This window comes from Calypte anna, chromosome 3, assembly GCF_003957555.1.
Source record: "Calypte anna isolate BGI_N300 chromosome 3, bCalAnn1_v1.p, whole genome shotgun sequence".
Lineage (NCBI taxonomy): Eukaryota > Metazoa > Chordata > Aves > Apodiformes > Trochilidae > Calypte > Calypte anna.
The window spans coordinates 10,232,207-10,246,310 of NC_044246.1; the positions used below are offsets into that span (position 1 = coordinate 10,232,207).

A 14,104-nucleotide genomic window follows, 5' to 3' on the forward strand; every position below is an offset into this window, starting at 1 on the left:
CCCTGATATATAGCCTGGTTCTTTAAATCCAGCTAGTTACAACCCAACCAAAACCAGAACGTCTCAATGGACCTCCCTGGGACCATTTTCTTTGTGTCATTTCTGCATTAATCTATTGCAATGCCTTTTCTCCCTATGTTATTCTGAAAGGCCAGTCCTGTTATTTCAGGATCCTGCAGCCGAGGTGCTGAGGAGAAGGGGATGGCACGTGCAGCTTCCTTCACTGCATCTAATGCTCTTGCTCCCTAACATTCTGGATGCAATTCCAGGCAACTGGAAAACAGTGCAGTGAGCCAAGACAGATGAAATGTTCATGCTGTTCTGCTGAAAGACAAGTGGTAGAATTTGCCTTCCCCTGTCAGTCGCCCAATCCTGAAGTAACACAGCACAGCAGAGCAACACACAGCTGAAGTGTGAGCTCCCAATTAATATTATTATTATTAGTGATGTGGGAAGGTTTCTTTATCTTTAAGGCAACCTTTAAAGGACCCAAAAAACAGAAGGATGTACATTATAGCAGGAAGTCAGTAATGTAATCTAAATATTTGGTTGTGCTTTTTTAAAAAGAGAGTATGATCTAGGGTGCCTCTAGGCAGCATGTTAGAGGGGCCATTTCTGACAGCTCCAGATGGGGTAGCATCTTGTTGCTTACTAAAATCAGTCAGTTCTGGCAATCAGAAAAAAAACTCACCTGCTTTCTGCAGAGGAAAACTGTGACAACAGAACCCACCACATGGTGTCCTGAGCATTCATTTCTTCAGCTCACCCTTCTGCAGAACCCTGACCCACAAAAAAACCACCACCTAAAGAAGCCAGGCACATTCCTTTTAAAAACGTATTTCATTTTGTTCTCAAACAAGATTGCATTTGCAGTATTTAAACATAGTTTATCCTACACTTAAAGAACCCAATTACTAAAAGCTAAACAATAATCTCCCCCTTATAACTTAGTAGTTAGCAACACACATTCCTCACCAGAATTGTTGCTGGGTTTTTTTGTCATTTGTTTTTCAGCAGACCAGGATTTGTTTCTTGTTATCACAGAACAGATGAAGGATATCAAAATGTTAAACCTTCTCTTGCTTCATGACATGAAGTAGTCTAAGGAAAATGTCATTGCAGGATTAAAAATAGTCCTGAACTGCAAAACTGAAACTAAATAAAAGCTTGGTCCTCCTCTATGGCATCCTAGCATTTCTTTTTTCATCTGGTATGTATGACAATCCTCAGAAAAGCATATTTTTTAGCTAGAAATGTCACTGAATTGACTCTGGCAGAAGTTATGACAGTTTCTTCTGCAAAAGAACAACAGCTGGCAAAGTCCTTGTTTATCAAATAAATCTCTCCTCCTGCAAGTGTGTCACACGCTCAGATAACTGTTCCACTCTACTCTGTATGCTTTGAATTAATTCTGAGCTAACAGAATCATTCCATGGACAATTCTATGATCACAGAGATGAATGATGTAAAAGACACTCAGTGACTTACAGCATTTGCAACATATATATATATATTATCACAGCCTGTTACAACTGAACATGTAAGACTGCAACACTTCCTAGTGTATTCTTAATAAAACACACAATTTTGATTATTTTTTTTTCAGGTCACAGATACACTTCTTATTACATATAATAATAGCATATGTAAATTTACATTTATATCATAAATTAAAAATCCACACAACTTCTTGAGACCCTGATTTCATTTTCGTTATTTCAGTTCTTCATAGTTATTTTGTTTCTCATTAGCAATTTCATTTCTTGTCTGGCAGAGTAATCACCAACTGCATCAAGCACCAATAGCCAGACCAGGCAAATAATTAGTTCTTAGACATGTACAGTAGTTTTAAACACTTCAGCACTACAAATGAGCCTAGTTCTCAATTTAAGACTTCTAAAATTGAGCATTTTCTAGCCACAGCAACCCACATCCACTGTTCATAAGCTGCTAGACAACTTCAAATAAAACAGATCTTGGGTAATTCTAGTGTTAACCTGATTTATAACTATTTTGGTTTGTTTCTAGAATTAGCCTTTTTCCAGACATATTGCCTTTTAAAACATTAAAAAAAACCCCAAAACCCACACAAACTAGGGATTTTCTGGCTTATATCAGCAATTCTGCCCCTTATTAAGTCCTTTTGTTTTTTTAGATTTCAACTTCACTTCCAGTTATAAAATATATATATCCCCATTCTTTGCATTTATTTGATTTTAGTAATGCTAATTTTTTGTTGACTATATTCCCAGGTTGAAAAAAATATATATATTCCCAGGTTCCCTGGGCTGCTGCTACCCATGTTCATCAGGAACAGCTTCCCCTCACTACAGCAACGTGTCCTAGAAAAATTCATCTTACTGGGAAATGATTTTGTTTACATGACAAACCAGGACACATCAGCCCTCCCTAGGGAAAATCTTTAGCCCTAGAGCACCCTAAAAAACAAAGTCTCAGAGGGCCTTGGTCACAGCTGAAGCTCCAGCAGCTGTTTCAGGGGACAAGAAAAGCACATTTGTTTTTGCAAGGTACAAGAAAACCACACCTGAAGATGCTCAGGGCCAGGCTCTGCTTGCAGCATGGAACACAGAAACAAAGCCTGGAGCTCCTGACCTCAACATACAGGATCCAGAAATTCCTTAGCACCACCTAAATATCACTCTTCAGGTGTTTTAAGCAAAGGCCAAGAAGAGCAAATCCCCCCCCCTACTCCACAGCATAATTAAAAAGATACAATCAGCATAAGGAGGTACATTTGCTTTCATGTTAAGCCTACTGCTGAAATCAGCAAGAAAATTAAACTGTGTTAGTTGTAAAACATTGCTCTTTATGGACAGTGCTGTAGGAACTAGAATGACATCAGCATACAATGTTTATGCTTAATGTAGACATAAAATGAGTCAGCGTTGACTCTTATCTATTTTGTCAGCAAAAATATGCAAAGCTGATGCAAAGCCTAAGGTAAAACAAGAAAAAAATATCCTAAATGTTTTTTTTTCCCCAGTTACTGCTATGATATTGTTTTTATAAGAGTAAAATAGAACTTCTGTATGAAGGATTCTTCCCAAAGACTGACACTGCAGCCATTTTGTTCTAGCCACCACAGAAAGCTTTGTGGTAAATCTCATGAAGTAAAAAAATTGCCTTGCTGGCCAACCACCACCCTATGACCTTGTAGTGCACAGAGCACTACATAACCTTACTGCTATAATAACTTGTTTCCCCAAATGCACACCATATTTATTTTTAAAATATATCCTCAATAGCTGCAAAACAAAAATGAGAATTTATGGAAATATTTTTAATTTTATCTAAGTCTGGTTGGGAAATAACTTCTCATAAATGAGAACCAATTTTTTTTAGAGACCATTAAAACAATTTTCTGTCTATTTCAGCTACAAGATAAGTTTAAGATAGCACAGTGTTTATCCAATTAAAATTATTCCAACTTAAGAAGATTAACAAGGATTGCCATGCATAAAGACAAAACACTCATGAACTAAAAAGTGCAATTTTGGAACTCATTAGGAGACATAGGGATTAAAAAGAAAAAATAAAACCTTTTTCTCTCGTTTTTAGGAATTCTGCTAATTAATAATTAAAGAAGTACACAGATCTTTTGCTGTCCCCAGTTGCGAAGTCACATCCCCAGCAGCAGCAAACACAACACACGTGACAAGGACAAGGTACAAGCCTAGGTAAAACTGGAGGTCATTTTTTGCCACAAGTCAGAATACTAAGGACCCTTTGCAAGATGAAGCCATAACACCTGCTCTACAAAAAGCTGCTAAAAGTCTGTGGCAAAACTGGAAGCATTTCAAAGCTGAGAAAAGTTTCTAACCTCATCTGCTCACAGAATGGGGCATGATGGCAGGAAAGGAGGAGGTTTCTGTTGCAGGGACGTGGGGGAAAGCACAGCCTGAGATGACATAACCAAACCTCCAATCACCAATTAAACATTGTCTTAAGGCAAAAGATCTCTCAATGAGCTCACGCATGCATTGCAGTTTGTAGGTAAGTATTATCTGCAATAAACTGATAACCATTCATTCACTTCTGAGCATAAGAGACAACTGGCAAGCTATTTCATGCCTTGAAGAATTTACAGCAAAACGGAGAGAGGTAAATCCACAGTGCAGGTGACTTTGGGTATGGAAAATAAAATTTATGTTTTAAAATGCTGATACATTCCAGCTGTAAAATGGATCAACATTGAGATGTCCCTGCAAATGCAGCTTTTAAAACTGATATTAAATCTTTATGTGCTATTGAGCAGAAAAACAAGCATAATCTTTCATTTAATAAGTTATGAGTAACGTACTTTTTAGTAGAAATTAATTTTATTATTAAAACCTAAATGAACATACAAGAATACACACCAAATACATGACTCACAAGCAGCCCTAACTACAAGGGTCACAAAACAGTACGTGTACAGACATTTACAGCTTAAAAAACTCCATGGGGGGGAGGTTAAAAGGAAGATATGAACATTAAATATTAGGAAGTCTACATCCTAGTTATTCAGAACAGACATATTCCCAAAGTCACAAGTCCCATGGTAATCTCTAAAGACAAAGAATTTGGTTCCATAATTATTTCTGAAGCACTTGGGAGTTCTGTGAGTTGTGTCATCTGTCTCAGAATAGATTTACAAGGGAAAGAATGGTGCAGTGGAAGTGACTGAAGCCCTACACCAGCTCCCACCACCAGAAACCAGATATCACTGTATTCTGTGCACATGAAACACTGACATTGTGGAGAGCTATCTGTTCAAAGAAAGAACATGTCCTTTAATAATTCAGTCCTTTCTAAGACTCAGCAACAAGGTAAAAGGCTAAAAAAGACTCTGAAGCAGGATATTCAGAATTGCAGATAATGTACATTGGTATGGACCATGCTACTGACCTGCTATTCCACCAGCAGGTTGTTACCACCCCGATGCCACCAGGCAAACAAGCCCCAGGCTCTTCAGCTTCCTACCCAGCTTCCAGCCCACAGCTCTGCTGGACAAATACAAAGACAAAACCTGCTACTTCTTAGCCAAAAACCCAGTTCCCTCCACACAGTTTTGCATACAAGTTCTTAGAGAACTCTTCCACTAAGAAATCCTGTTCATTTAAAAAGTTTTCATCATACCATTAAGATGTTTCTCAACTTCAGGAGATTCAAATCTTGCACAGAAATTATCTTTTCCATTTCCCCTTTATCCTTTTGAATGTTCCCACGATTCACAGACTTGTAACTTTCCAGGGAAAGTGAGGACTAGAGGTCTCGCCTTTCAAAATCTGAGATTTTTACACAAACACCCAAAGAGCAGAAATTATACTTTGTAACCCTTCACACCATACCCATGTTGTTACTTTAGCTTCCATCTGCTAAATTATCTATTTGACTTGGCCAGCTATTATGTTACAATATCATCCACAGCAAACAAATATTTTTAAAAACTGACATGTTCTTCCTTTATGATCAGATTTTCCCAGAATATTTGATATCCCTCTTGCTTAGAGCAGCTCTCTGGTTCTCTCTCCTGAGCCCATCTCAGATCAAGTTTTTCACACTGACATCTTGTTTAGTTTGTTGTAATTCAGATCCCACTGTCCACCTTTCTGTTCTTCTGTGGTGTCAGTCAAGCTGCTTTTTTCCCCTCACACATACACTTCTTTCTTGGCCCAAGGACAAGCAAGTTTCACGGCTTTTGAAGCTGGAAGGAACAATCCTATAATCTAGCACCATGATATCCTGATCTGGCAAATTGCACAGGCCATAAAGTTTCACACAGCAAAGCCTTCAGCTCTGGAAGAATTGGAACAAACTTTTAGCAATTTTTAAAAGTTGTGTTAATTCTAAGTATACATATACACCTGCTAGTCTTGGACTTTTTCCTAGGTTACTATTAAATTTGTAGCAGGTACCCATTCTGCTGCTTAAAATCATCTTTTAAGATGCTGAAGGTTTACACTCTAATATTATCAATATCAATATTACACTCTAATATTGCCATTAACATGATACACAAACATATAATGAAAATATTTTCTATTTTACATGCTATTGGCCACTAAGTATATGGGTAAAGGCAATAAACTTCAAATCTCTCTCAAATGGGTAAACAATGAAAGACCTTATTCAATTTCACAGATTAAGGCAGCAAGAAAACAAGGGCTCTAATCCTCCAGTTATGTATATGAACTGCAAATAAATGAAGTCATTCTACACCTGTTGTGTTCCTCATATATGCACGTAAATACACCCATCAGCTGAGTATATGTTTAGTTTTATACATAAGCAAGACCAATTAAAAAGGCGGCAAGCACTGCCATTCTTTGCTTTGATTGACCCCCCTCTCTCCCCTGCCATCCCACATTGTATTTGAAGATTGTCTCTGAAGGCTTCATCTGGTAGCAGAATGGGAGAAAAATTACAACCCTTACAACTCAGAAATCTTAGAATAGCCTCTTCAAATAAAAGTGATATATATTATTGCAAAGGGAATTTCTGTAAAGGTAGTGAAAAAGAAGGGTAAACCTTTCCTGAAGAATTCTATAAAACAAAGACCATAAAATATACTTAAGTCTTGATAAACCAAATAACTTCCTAATCAAGGAGAAGTTGGTTGGATATGTATTTCAGCACAAACACATACACCACCTCCCACACATTTATTTATTTTTAACCTAGATCCTGTAGGGGACATTAACTCAGCCCAAGTGCATCCAGCCTGTGTTATATTTTACACACTGACACACACACACACACACACACACAGACATCACAGAATTGTCAAGTGAGCACACTTTTTAGTAGAAAAGTGAGTCTAGTAAAACAACCCCACCCCAAATTTTCACAAAACCTTTAGGGGGTCAAATTGTTTTGCATACAGTGCTCAGTATGTCTGCATTCTGAAGTTTCATTAAAAATGTAATTACAGAAGTTTTGACTTATCAGAACACACAATAAGGCACTAACCACATAAAACAGTGTAATTCAATCAAAATGACTGCCAAAGTGGCAAAAGCTATGAAGTGGCAGCAAAACCCACATATGATCAATATACAAATTGCCTGCACATCTAATAAAACACTAGGTATCTATTAGAAGTGGCAAGATTCACTTGTTTCAGCAACCAGGCTGCTAATGAAGAGCCTGCATAGTTCTGTTGTTATTATTATGCCTGACCTGTCACTCTTTTTAGTGCTCATCAGCACAATACTTGTCCCTGCCACAGAAAGCAACGCTCAGAGATAATATTCTGTGCCTACTTGGAGTAATAAAATAGGAACAACAATCTTTAAAAAAAAAAAAAAAAAACAAAAACCAAGCACCACCATACTTCTGTAATAGATTTTATTACAGTGCATTTCATCACTATATCTGGTTTACATCTATTGTCGTTTATATCTTTGTGAATTACTGCACAGCCTCTTTTCCTGGGGCAAAAGCTTCAGATAAATCTGTCATCAAATGTCAAGTTTTGTGCATTATTTCAAAAAATTGTTTCCACAATTATTCCATCTGTTGTTCAGCATTATCAAATAATAAAATGGTTTAATAGGACAAGTGGATAAAACTTGTAAATACCTGAGTAACCAGTCTAATCTGCTAAAACAACATAGACACACAAACCTAAATATCTGAAGTGGCTTTCTGTGTCACTTCAGTCTTACTTTTTAATGTCTGCCTTTTTCAATCTGTCTTTGCTTCTTCAGAAATCTGGACTAAGATATTTTCAAGAGCTAGAGGACTTGGAGCACCCCAGATATCAAAGTGAGCTACACAAAGCACACACCTCAGACCTACATCAGGACTCACCCAATGCTTAGAATATCATAGAATGGTTTTGATTGGAAGGGACCTTACAGATCATTCGGTTCCAATCCCCCTGCCATGGGCATAGACACATTCTCCTAGCCTGGGTAGCTCAAAGCCCCATCCAACATGGCCATTATCTCTTTCTTTCCCAGCAATAATTTGATTCAAGAGCACTAAAAGATTCTTCTATTTTGGTAAAGTATATTTTCAGCCTACTTTTCTCTCCACATGAGTACATTGTAGGTCAGCTAAGGAGGAAGGCACTTCTTTTCTGAAGGAAAGCACCCTCAATAGTCTCTCTCTACACTCGCTCTTGCAGAAGACTTTCCTGGCTGCATAGGACAGCAGCCTGGAAGTCATTTCTCCAGTGGCTCCAGTTGGCATGAGGACAGAAAAAAAGAATTTCTATCCTCCTCTTTGCAACATTGCTTCAACCTTCACTATGGCAGTATAATGACATGTGGGAGGGAGAGTATCTTCTTAGGAAAATGCTTTTAGGCTATTAGTTACTTGGCTACAGACAAAAATATTTCAGCTGTTGATATTCTGTGATTTCTCAGGTCTTGGGAAGCACTCTCTAACTTTTGAATAGAATCTGAAATTTCTAATACTTTGTATAGCTCAAGTCTCACATGCCATTTTGTTTCACATCCTTTTTGTTTTCACATCCTTACTTCACACAAAACCAGGCAGTATCAAGATGTGAGAGCACAGCAATTGTAATCCTAACTGACTAGCAAGAAATTCTAAATCAAGCTGTAGCCTGTAATTCCTCAGATTATCCTACCCTGGAAGCACAAAAACATAGCTGCTCCTTACAGTCACACAGTTCCAAGACTGTGAGTACCACTTATCAGATTTAAACCATGGTCACAGGGATATGATGGATCATGAAATCACAACCATCACCCTAATCATTCTCTGTCTGAATCAAGCCCTGCTTCTACCTACTTAAAATATTCCACACTGTGGTTGTAACATAATGGTATTTTTTGTACCTTCAGGATGCCATTAACCATGGCACTCCATACTTTAACAATGATATGCCAGGTTTTGTTATTATAATAGTAATAAAAAGTAATTACAATAGTATAAACCAGCAGCTAATTTAAGAGTGCCTATGCTGAAGATAGTACTGCATGCACCATTTTGAATGCGAAGGTCTGTCCATTTTTAAGGCAAGCAGGTAGAGAAAGGAGCATACGCTTGCTGGCTTGTGTTTAGATCTCTGTAACTGCCCCGCTATTTACCAAATTCTTGGTTATTATCTCCCACATTACAGTTGTGTCTGCTGCCATGCCTAGTTTATGAAGTCCTAACCTTCCTGAATCAGAGCTGCAGATTCAGTCCCCAACAGCCATCCTTGCCATACTTGGGTACCTCAGACCCTCCCTGTAAGGACTCAGCCAAAGTCACAGACCCAGTCAGCACTGTAGAAAATCTGTGACCCCAAACCCTGGTGAAACCATGCTGCCACTCAGCAGGCAGTCCAGAAATGGAATATTCTACACATCATTACCCATCTTCTGGCTCACTCAGCACTTCCCACACAGCCAAAAGCTGCATCTAACATTTACTACTGCAAGCTGCAAGACAAAAGCAAGTTTAGAATTACACTTCACAGCATAAAGCCTCAAATATTAATTTTATAGATGTAATCACATTGCTAAAATGCCAAATCAGCGTCAAGCACAAGGCCTTTGCTTTTTTTATTGGTGTTCCTGTACTGCCACCTAAAGATTAGAGTCAAAAACAGGAGCAGTAGCAGTGTGCCTTCTATCTACAGGTAGCCCTGGAAAAGAGCATTAATAGTATTTCTCACATGGGGCTTTGAACAAACATCATGCTGCATATTAAATGAAAACAAATTCATGAAACAGTTCAATCCTACATCCCATTTTAGCAGTACTTCACCATTTTTCAAATAATTTCTATCAAAAAAAAAAAAAAAAAAAAAAGGAGAGAGTAGGTATAGATATATGTATCACTCGCAAATTTAACAAAGTTTATGAACTAAGAAGCCACTGCCTTTAGTTAGGCTAATTAGAAAGTCATCTTGCATAGTATTGATCTATAAAATCTGTCTACCTACAGTACATTTTGCAATGCAAGATAGATTAGTGGAAAATTATTTTTAACTTCCTTAATTTTTAAAATTTAACTGGTAAAGATTATCACAAATGCATACACTTTCCTTATATGTCCATTCATAACATCATTATTTTCCCAAAGAAACCTTGCCCTGTTTACACTTCTATATCCAAACACTTCATTTTCATTCCACCTGTTGCTGCGCTTAGAGCCTGTCTTCTTTAACAAGCTGCAAACTTGTTAAAAGGTTCAAGCAGTCTCTGACTTTATGTGTCAGACTTCACAGATATTTTAACTGAAAAATCTTATTTGGTTGTCTTGGGGGTTATATTTATGTGCTGAGGTTACTGTGACTTCAAACAGTCAAACTTTTCTCTAGGAAAATGAGGATCGCATCATTTCTTTAAACAGAAGCTCTGTAAGGACATGGAGCAAAGCACTGGGAACGTTTCAGTAGACAATACAAAAAGGAAGGAAGAGAAGAGACGGAGGGAAAGGACGAAGAGAAGGGAAGGGAAGAAGGAAGGTAGCCACGCAGCAGGGAACCGCATCCCGCCGGCAGCCACGCCGGTATTTCCCTTGTGGGGCTACAGCTGAGCATGAACTCCAAGCTCAACAGGCAGCTCCCAGCAGGACCAGGGCAGTCACAGGGTGCACACAGACACAGGGACCCCCACAAGCCGCCCAGGGTCCATCTCCCCTTCTGTCGGGGCTGAAGGGAGAAAGCACTGCTGGGCAGCGGCACAGCACCGAGACACCTCCGGTACTGCCGGCTCCTGCCTGCCCGCCCGTCCGCATCGAGGGGACAGCCCTGGAACCTTCCACCCAAGCTTCCCGCTCCCGGGTAGAGAACCTCTGCCAGAGGAGCCTTTAAAAAAAAATAATAAAGCCCTCACTAAAAAGGGCGACAGGAAGCGGCAAACTGATTGCTCGTTTCCGCGGAACGTAGTCACCGAACCACGGCACATCAGCTCCAACCACGAGCACAATGACCGCGGCACCACCGCGATCCCAGCCCCGCCTCAGCGGAAGGGGCGGCGCTGGCCGGGCGGGGCCGGCGGCAGAGGTGGTTGTGGCGTTACCTTCCCCCCCAGACCTCCCGCACGCCAGTACCTGCGCAGGCAGCGCTCGCAAACGCTGCCGAGCTGCTGCTTGGTGGGGATGTAAGCGAAGGGCTGAGCGCGGCAGAGCAGCTCACCGGGCCGCACCCGCCGTCGGGACCGGAGGCCGCTGCCCTTGCCCGGGCTGGGGAACCGCTCCAGCGCCGCAGCCTCCATGCGCTTGCACGCGCCGCCACGGAGAGACCGCGGGGCCGCCCCCCCCACCCTGCGGCCACGTGAGGCGGCGCTTCTGCCGCCGCCATCTTGAGTGAGGGGAGGGCAGAGCTTGGTGGGGACGGGGCTCAGTAGCTTCAATCGGCGGCATCCCCCGAGGTGCTGAGCAGAATAAAGTGGCTATGAAAGTTTCCATTAATCACAGCAAAGGTGATTACGAACAGGGAGTACCTTGGAGAGGTAAAAGGGCGAGGGTGCTGCTCACTTAGTGGGTTGGTTTTCAAGGAAATGGGCCACCGAGGAAGTGGGTAATCATCAGTCTCATCAGGAGAAACCAGTAGCCTTGCAGCAACAGCTCTGCTTTATCTCCATACCTGCCCAGCCTCAAAACTGACAGGGAAGTAGGTAAACAACCCTTCAAACACCACAATAAAATGGGAGGACAGGTGGAGTTTGGTTGCCTACAGCTTTCTACATAGTGATGAAGGATCCCAGACCCCTGCTGTAGAGAGGCACCTTCTGCTGCTGGGCAGGTGCCCCTCTGCAGCACCAAGGGGCCACAGGAAAGCAGGGAGCCCCTCTGACCCAGCACCCGAATGCAGCAAGTTCTCTGCACCCTACACAGGTAAATTTGTACTGCTACCCAAAGGTCTGTCAGCAGCTTTTCTTCACTGATGCACTAGAGAAGTCAGATCACTGACAATGCAATGGTTCTGCCAAAAGCCATCCCAAAGCATCACGTTCTACCTACAAGCCAGCATCTGGGCATACTTGGGGATCTCACAATCTGAATACAAAGATGCATTGCTGGGCCAGGACTTACTCAGCTCCCCAGCACCAGCAGTGTGGATCTCTGGGAGTGAACCCTGTACACCAGCTGCACGTTGTTCGTCAGAAGCACCAAGTGACGGGAAAAGCAAAACACTTTGTGCAACTAATGGAGAGCCTGAAATGGTTGCTGCTCAAAGCCCAGAAAATGATTAGTGCTTTCCATCTGGTTCTTATATAGTTTTCATTAATTTACAAGATTAAACACGATTCAGGCTAAATGTGCTAAACTGCAAAAAATTTTGTCCGGTTTTCCTTATTATGCCCATAGTGGGAGTTAGGGCTTACGTTTTGGAAAGGAGTGTTGAGCTATTCTGTTAAAAAACAGCAAGACAGACCCAACAGTTCCACAGAAAAGGCTTTCCATTTCTAAAATGTACTCAGCCTTGATCTCAGGAATTATTATTTCAGTATGCAACTGTTCTCATCCAGGCTGCAACAAGGTAATCAGAAAGAGCAATATACATATCCAAAACACTACTGGAAGAACAGAGGTACAGCAAAATACTGGATTTCCACAGGAAAGTATGTTTAGACTTTCACTTAAACTCTGCAGTGGTGTAATTCATTACCAAAAGAACTGACAGCAATCTGCCTGTCATTTAAATGTTATGCATATTGCTATTCTTGAAGCAAAATTTTCACAAGTGTTCAATTACAGTGAAACTGACATGCTCAAGAATTTCCTTAACAGTTACTAAAATATTAAATTACTCCTTCTGTATCTGGCTTGTATGCTTTACTCCTTCACCTACTCAGTCTTCTACATCTCCTCATCTATGCTGTTTTATTAAGTTTCCAAGCAGGCAATGCCCAAAACCTTTAACATCAACGAATGCAGTAACAACAGCAGTTAATGACTATCTCCTGGGTGAATAAATTTAAGAGATGAATAGTCAAACATTATACTAAAAGCATGGGCTTAAGTTCTGCGTGAACTTAAGTTTAGCATTAACTGCTAAAAGTGCACTGAATTAAGAGCTAATATGAATATTTTGCAGTTTTTATTTTCTCATTTTTCTAAGCTTTTCCACTCATCTGTCCCATAACAAAATCTCACGAACTATAAAAATCAAAAATATAGCTGAGGGAATGACATTCTTTCACACACACAAAAATTAAATCACCTTAGAAAGCCCAGCTGATCTAGCAAAACCCCAACTATGCTTGAAGAAAAAGGTTTTTATCAGTTAGCATAAATCTTACAGTGAGATGCACTACAGAAGCCCAAGAACAACTTTTGGCTGACATTGCATTTCAACTTATATGAGAAGAGAGTCATAGCAGTACGGGCTTTTCTAGTATAAACTTTTAAACACAGCATAAACATGTTGATTGGTGCATGATATTTTGATATCTGTAAGAAGATCCTGGAAAGTCAATTCTAGATAGCTGCACTTACAGTTTATAGACTGCTCTGCCTAGGAAGGACATTCAACACACTCCCTGAGCAATGGCCATCAATTGAACACCCAACTCAGACGTTTTTGTAAACATTAGTTTGAATTTTTTGAAAAGCATAAAGATATTAGAGCTGTAAATTCCAATAAGTAGTCATTTAGCCCTTGACTTTATGTACTTGAATTAATCCCTGTTATTAGTATGGGGTTTTTATATGACCAAGTCATCCACAGGTCAGACATCCCAAAACTATTTGAAATCCATGACACACTGCACAGAAGTAGCTGTCAGTGCCTGTAACTGAGGCTCTTTTGTGGGAAATACTACTTAATTGTGGCTGATGCTGCTTAGTCATACTTCCGTACTGCTGCTAGACGAGACACAGTAGTCAAAGTTTAGCTCTTCCATCTCAAGACAGTGTTTCACAACATGAATTTAAAGAAATAACTGCAGTAAGGAAATAATCCAAACAGCTTAACAAATTCTGCTATTTGGTTATAAATGTACAGTACCAATTCCAACTAACATGGCACAAAAACAAATTTTTCTGGGAGCAAAATATGACTCCACACAAAATGTTAGATTTTGAATGAATACAAAATACATGTCACTTAAGCTTGTGAGCAAAGACAGAACTTTCATTAACACATCAGAATATCTTTGAGGTCTCTTCCCTCTTACAGTTGGAATGCTAG

General features: G+C 40.1%; 1 protein-coding gene across 1 annotated transcript in view; it reads right to left on the bottom strand.

The window, feature by feature from the left end:
* Positions 1-11,213, bottom strand: part of SMYD3 (SET and MYND domain containing 3) — a 362,837-nt gene extending 351,624 nt beyond the window's left edge. The window contains exon 1 of the mRNA XM_030448635.1: positions 11,020-11,213. Coding sequence (XP_030304495.1) covers positions 11,020-11,183 — 164 coding nt within the window. The 5' untranslated portion in view covers positions 11,184-11,213. The remainder of the gene's footprint in view (positions 1-11,019) is intronic.
* Between the last annotated feature and the right edge of the window lie 2,891 nt (positions 11,214-14,104).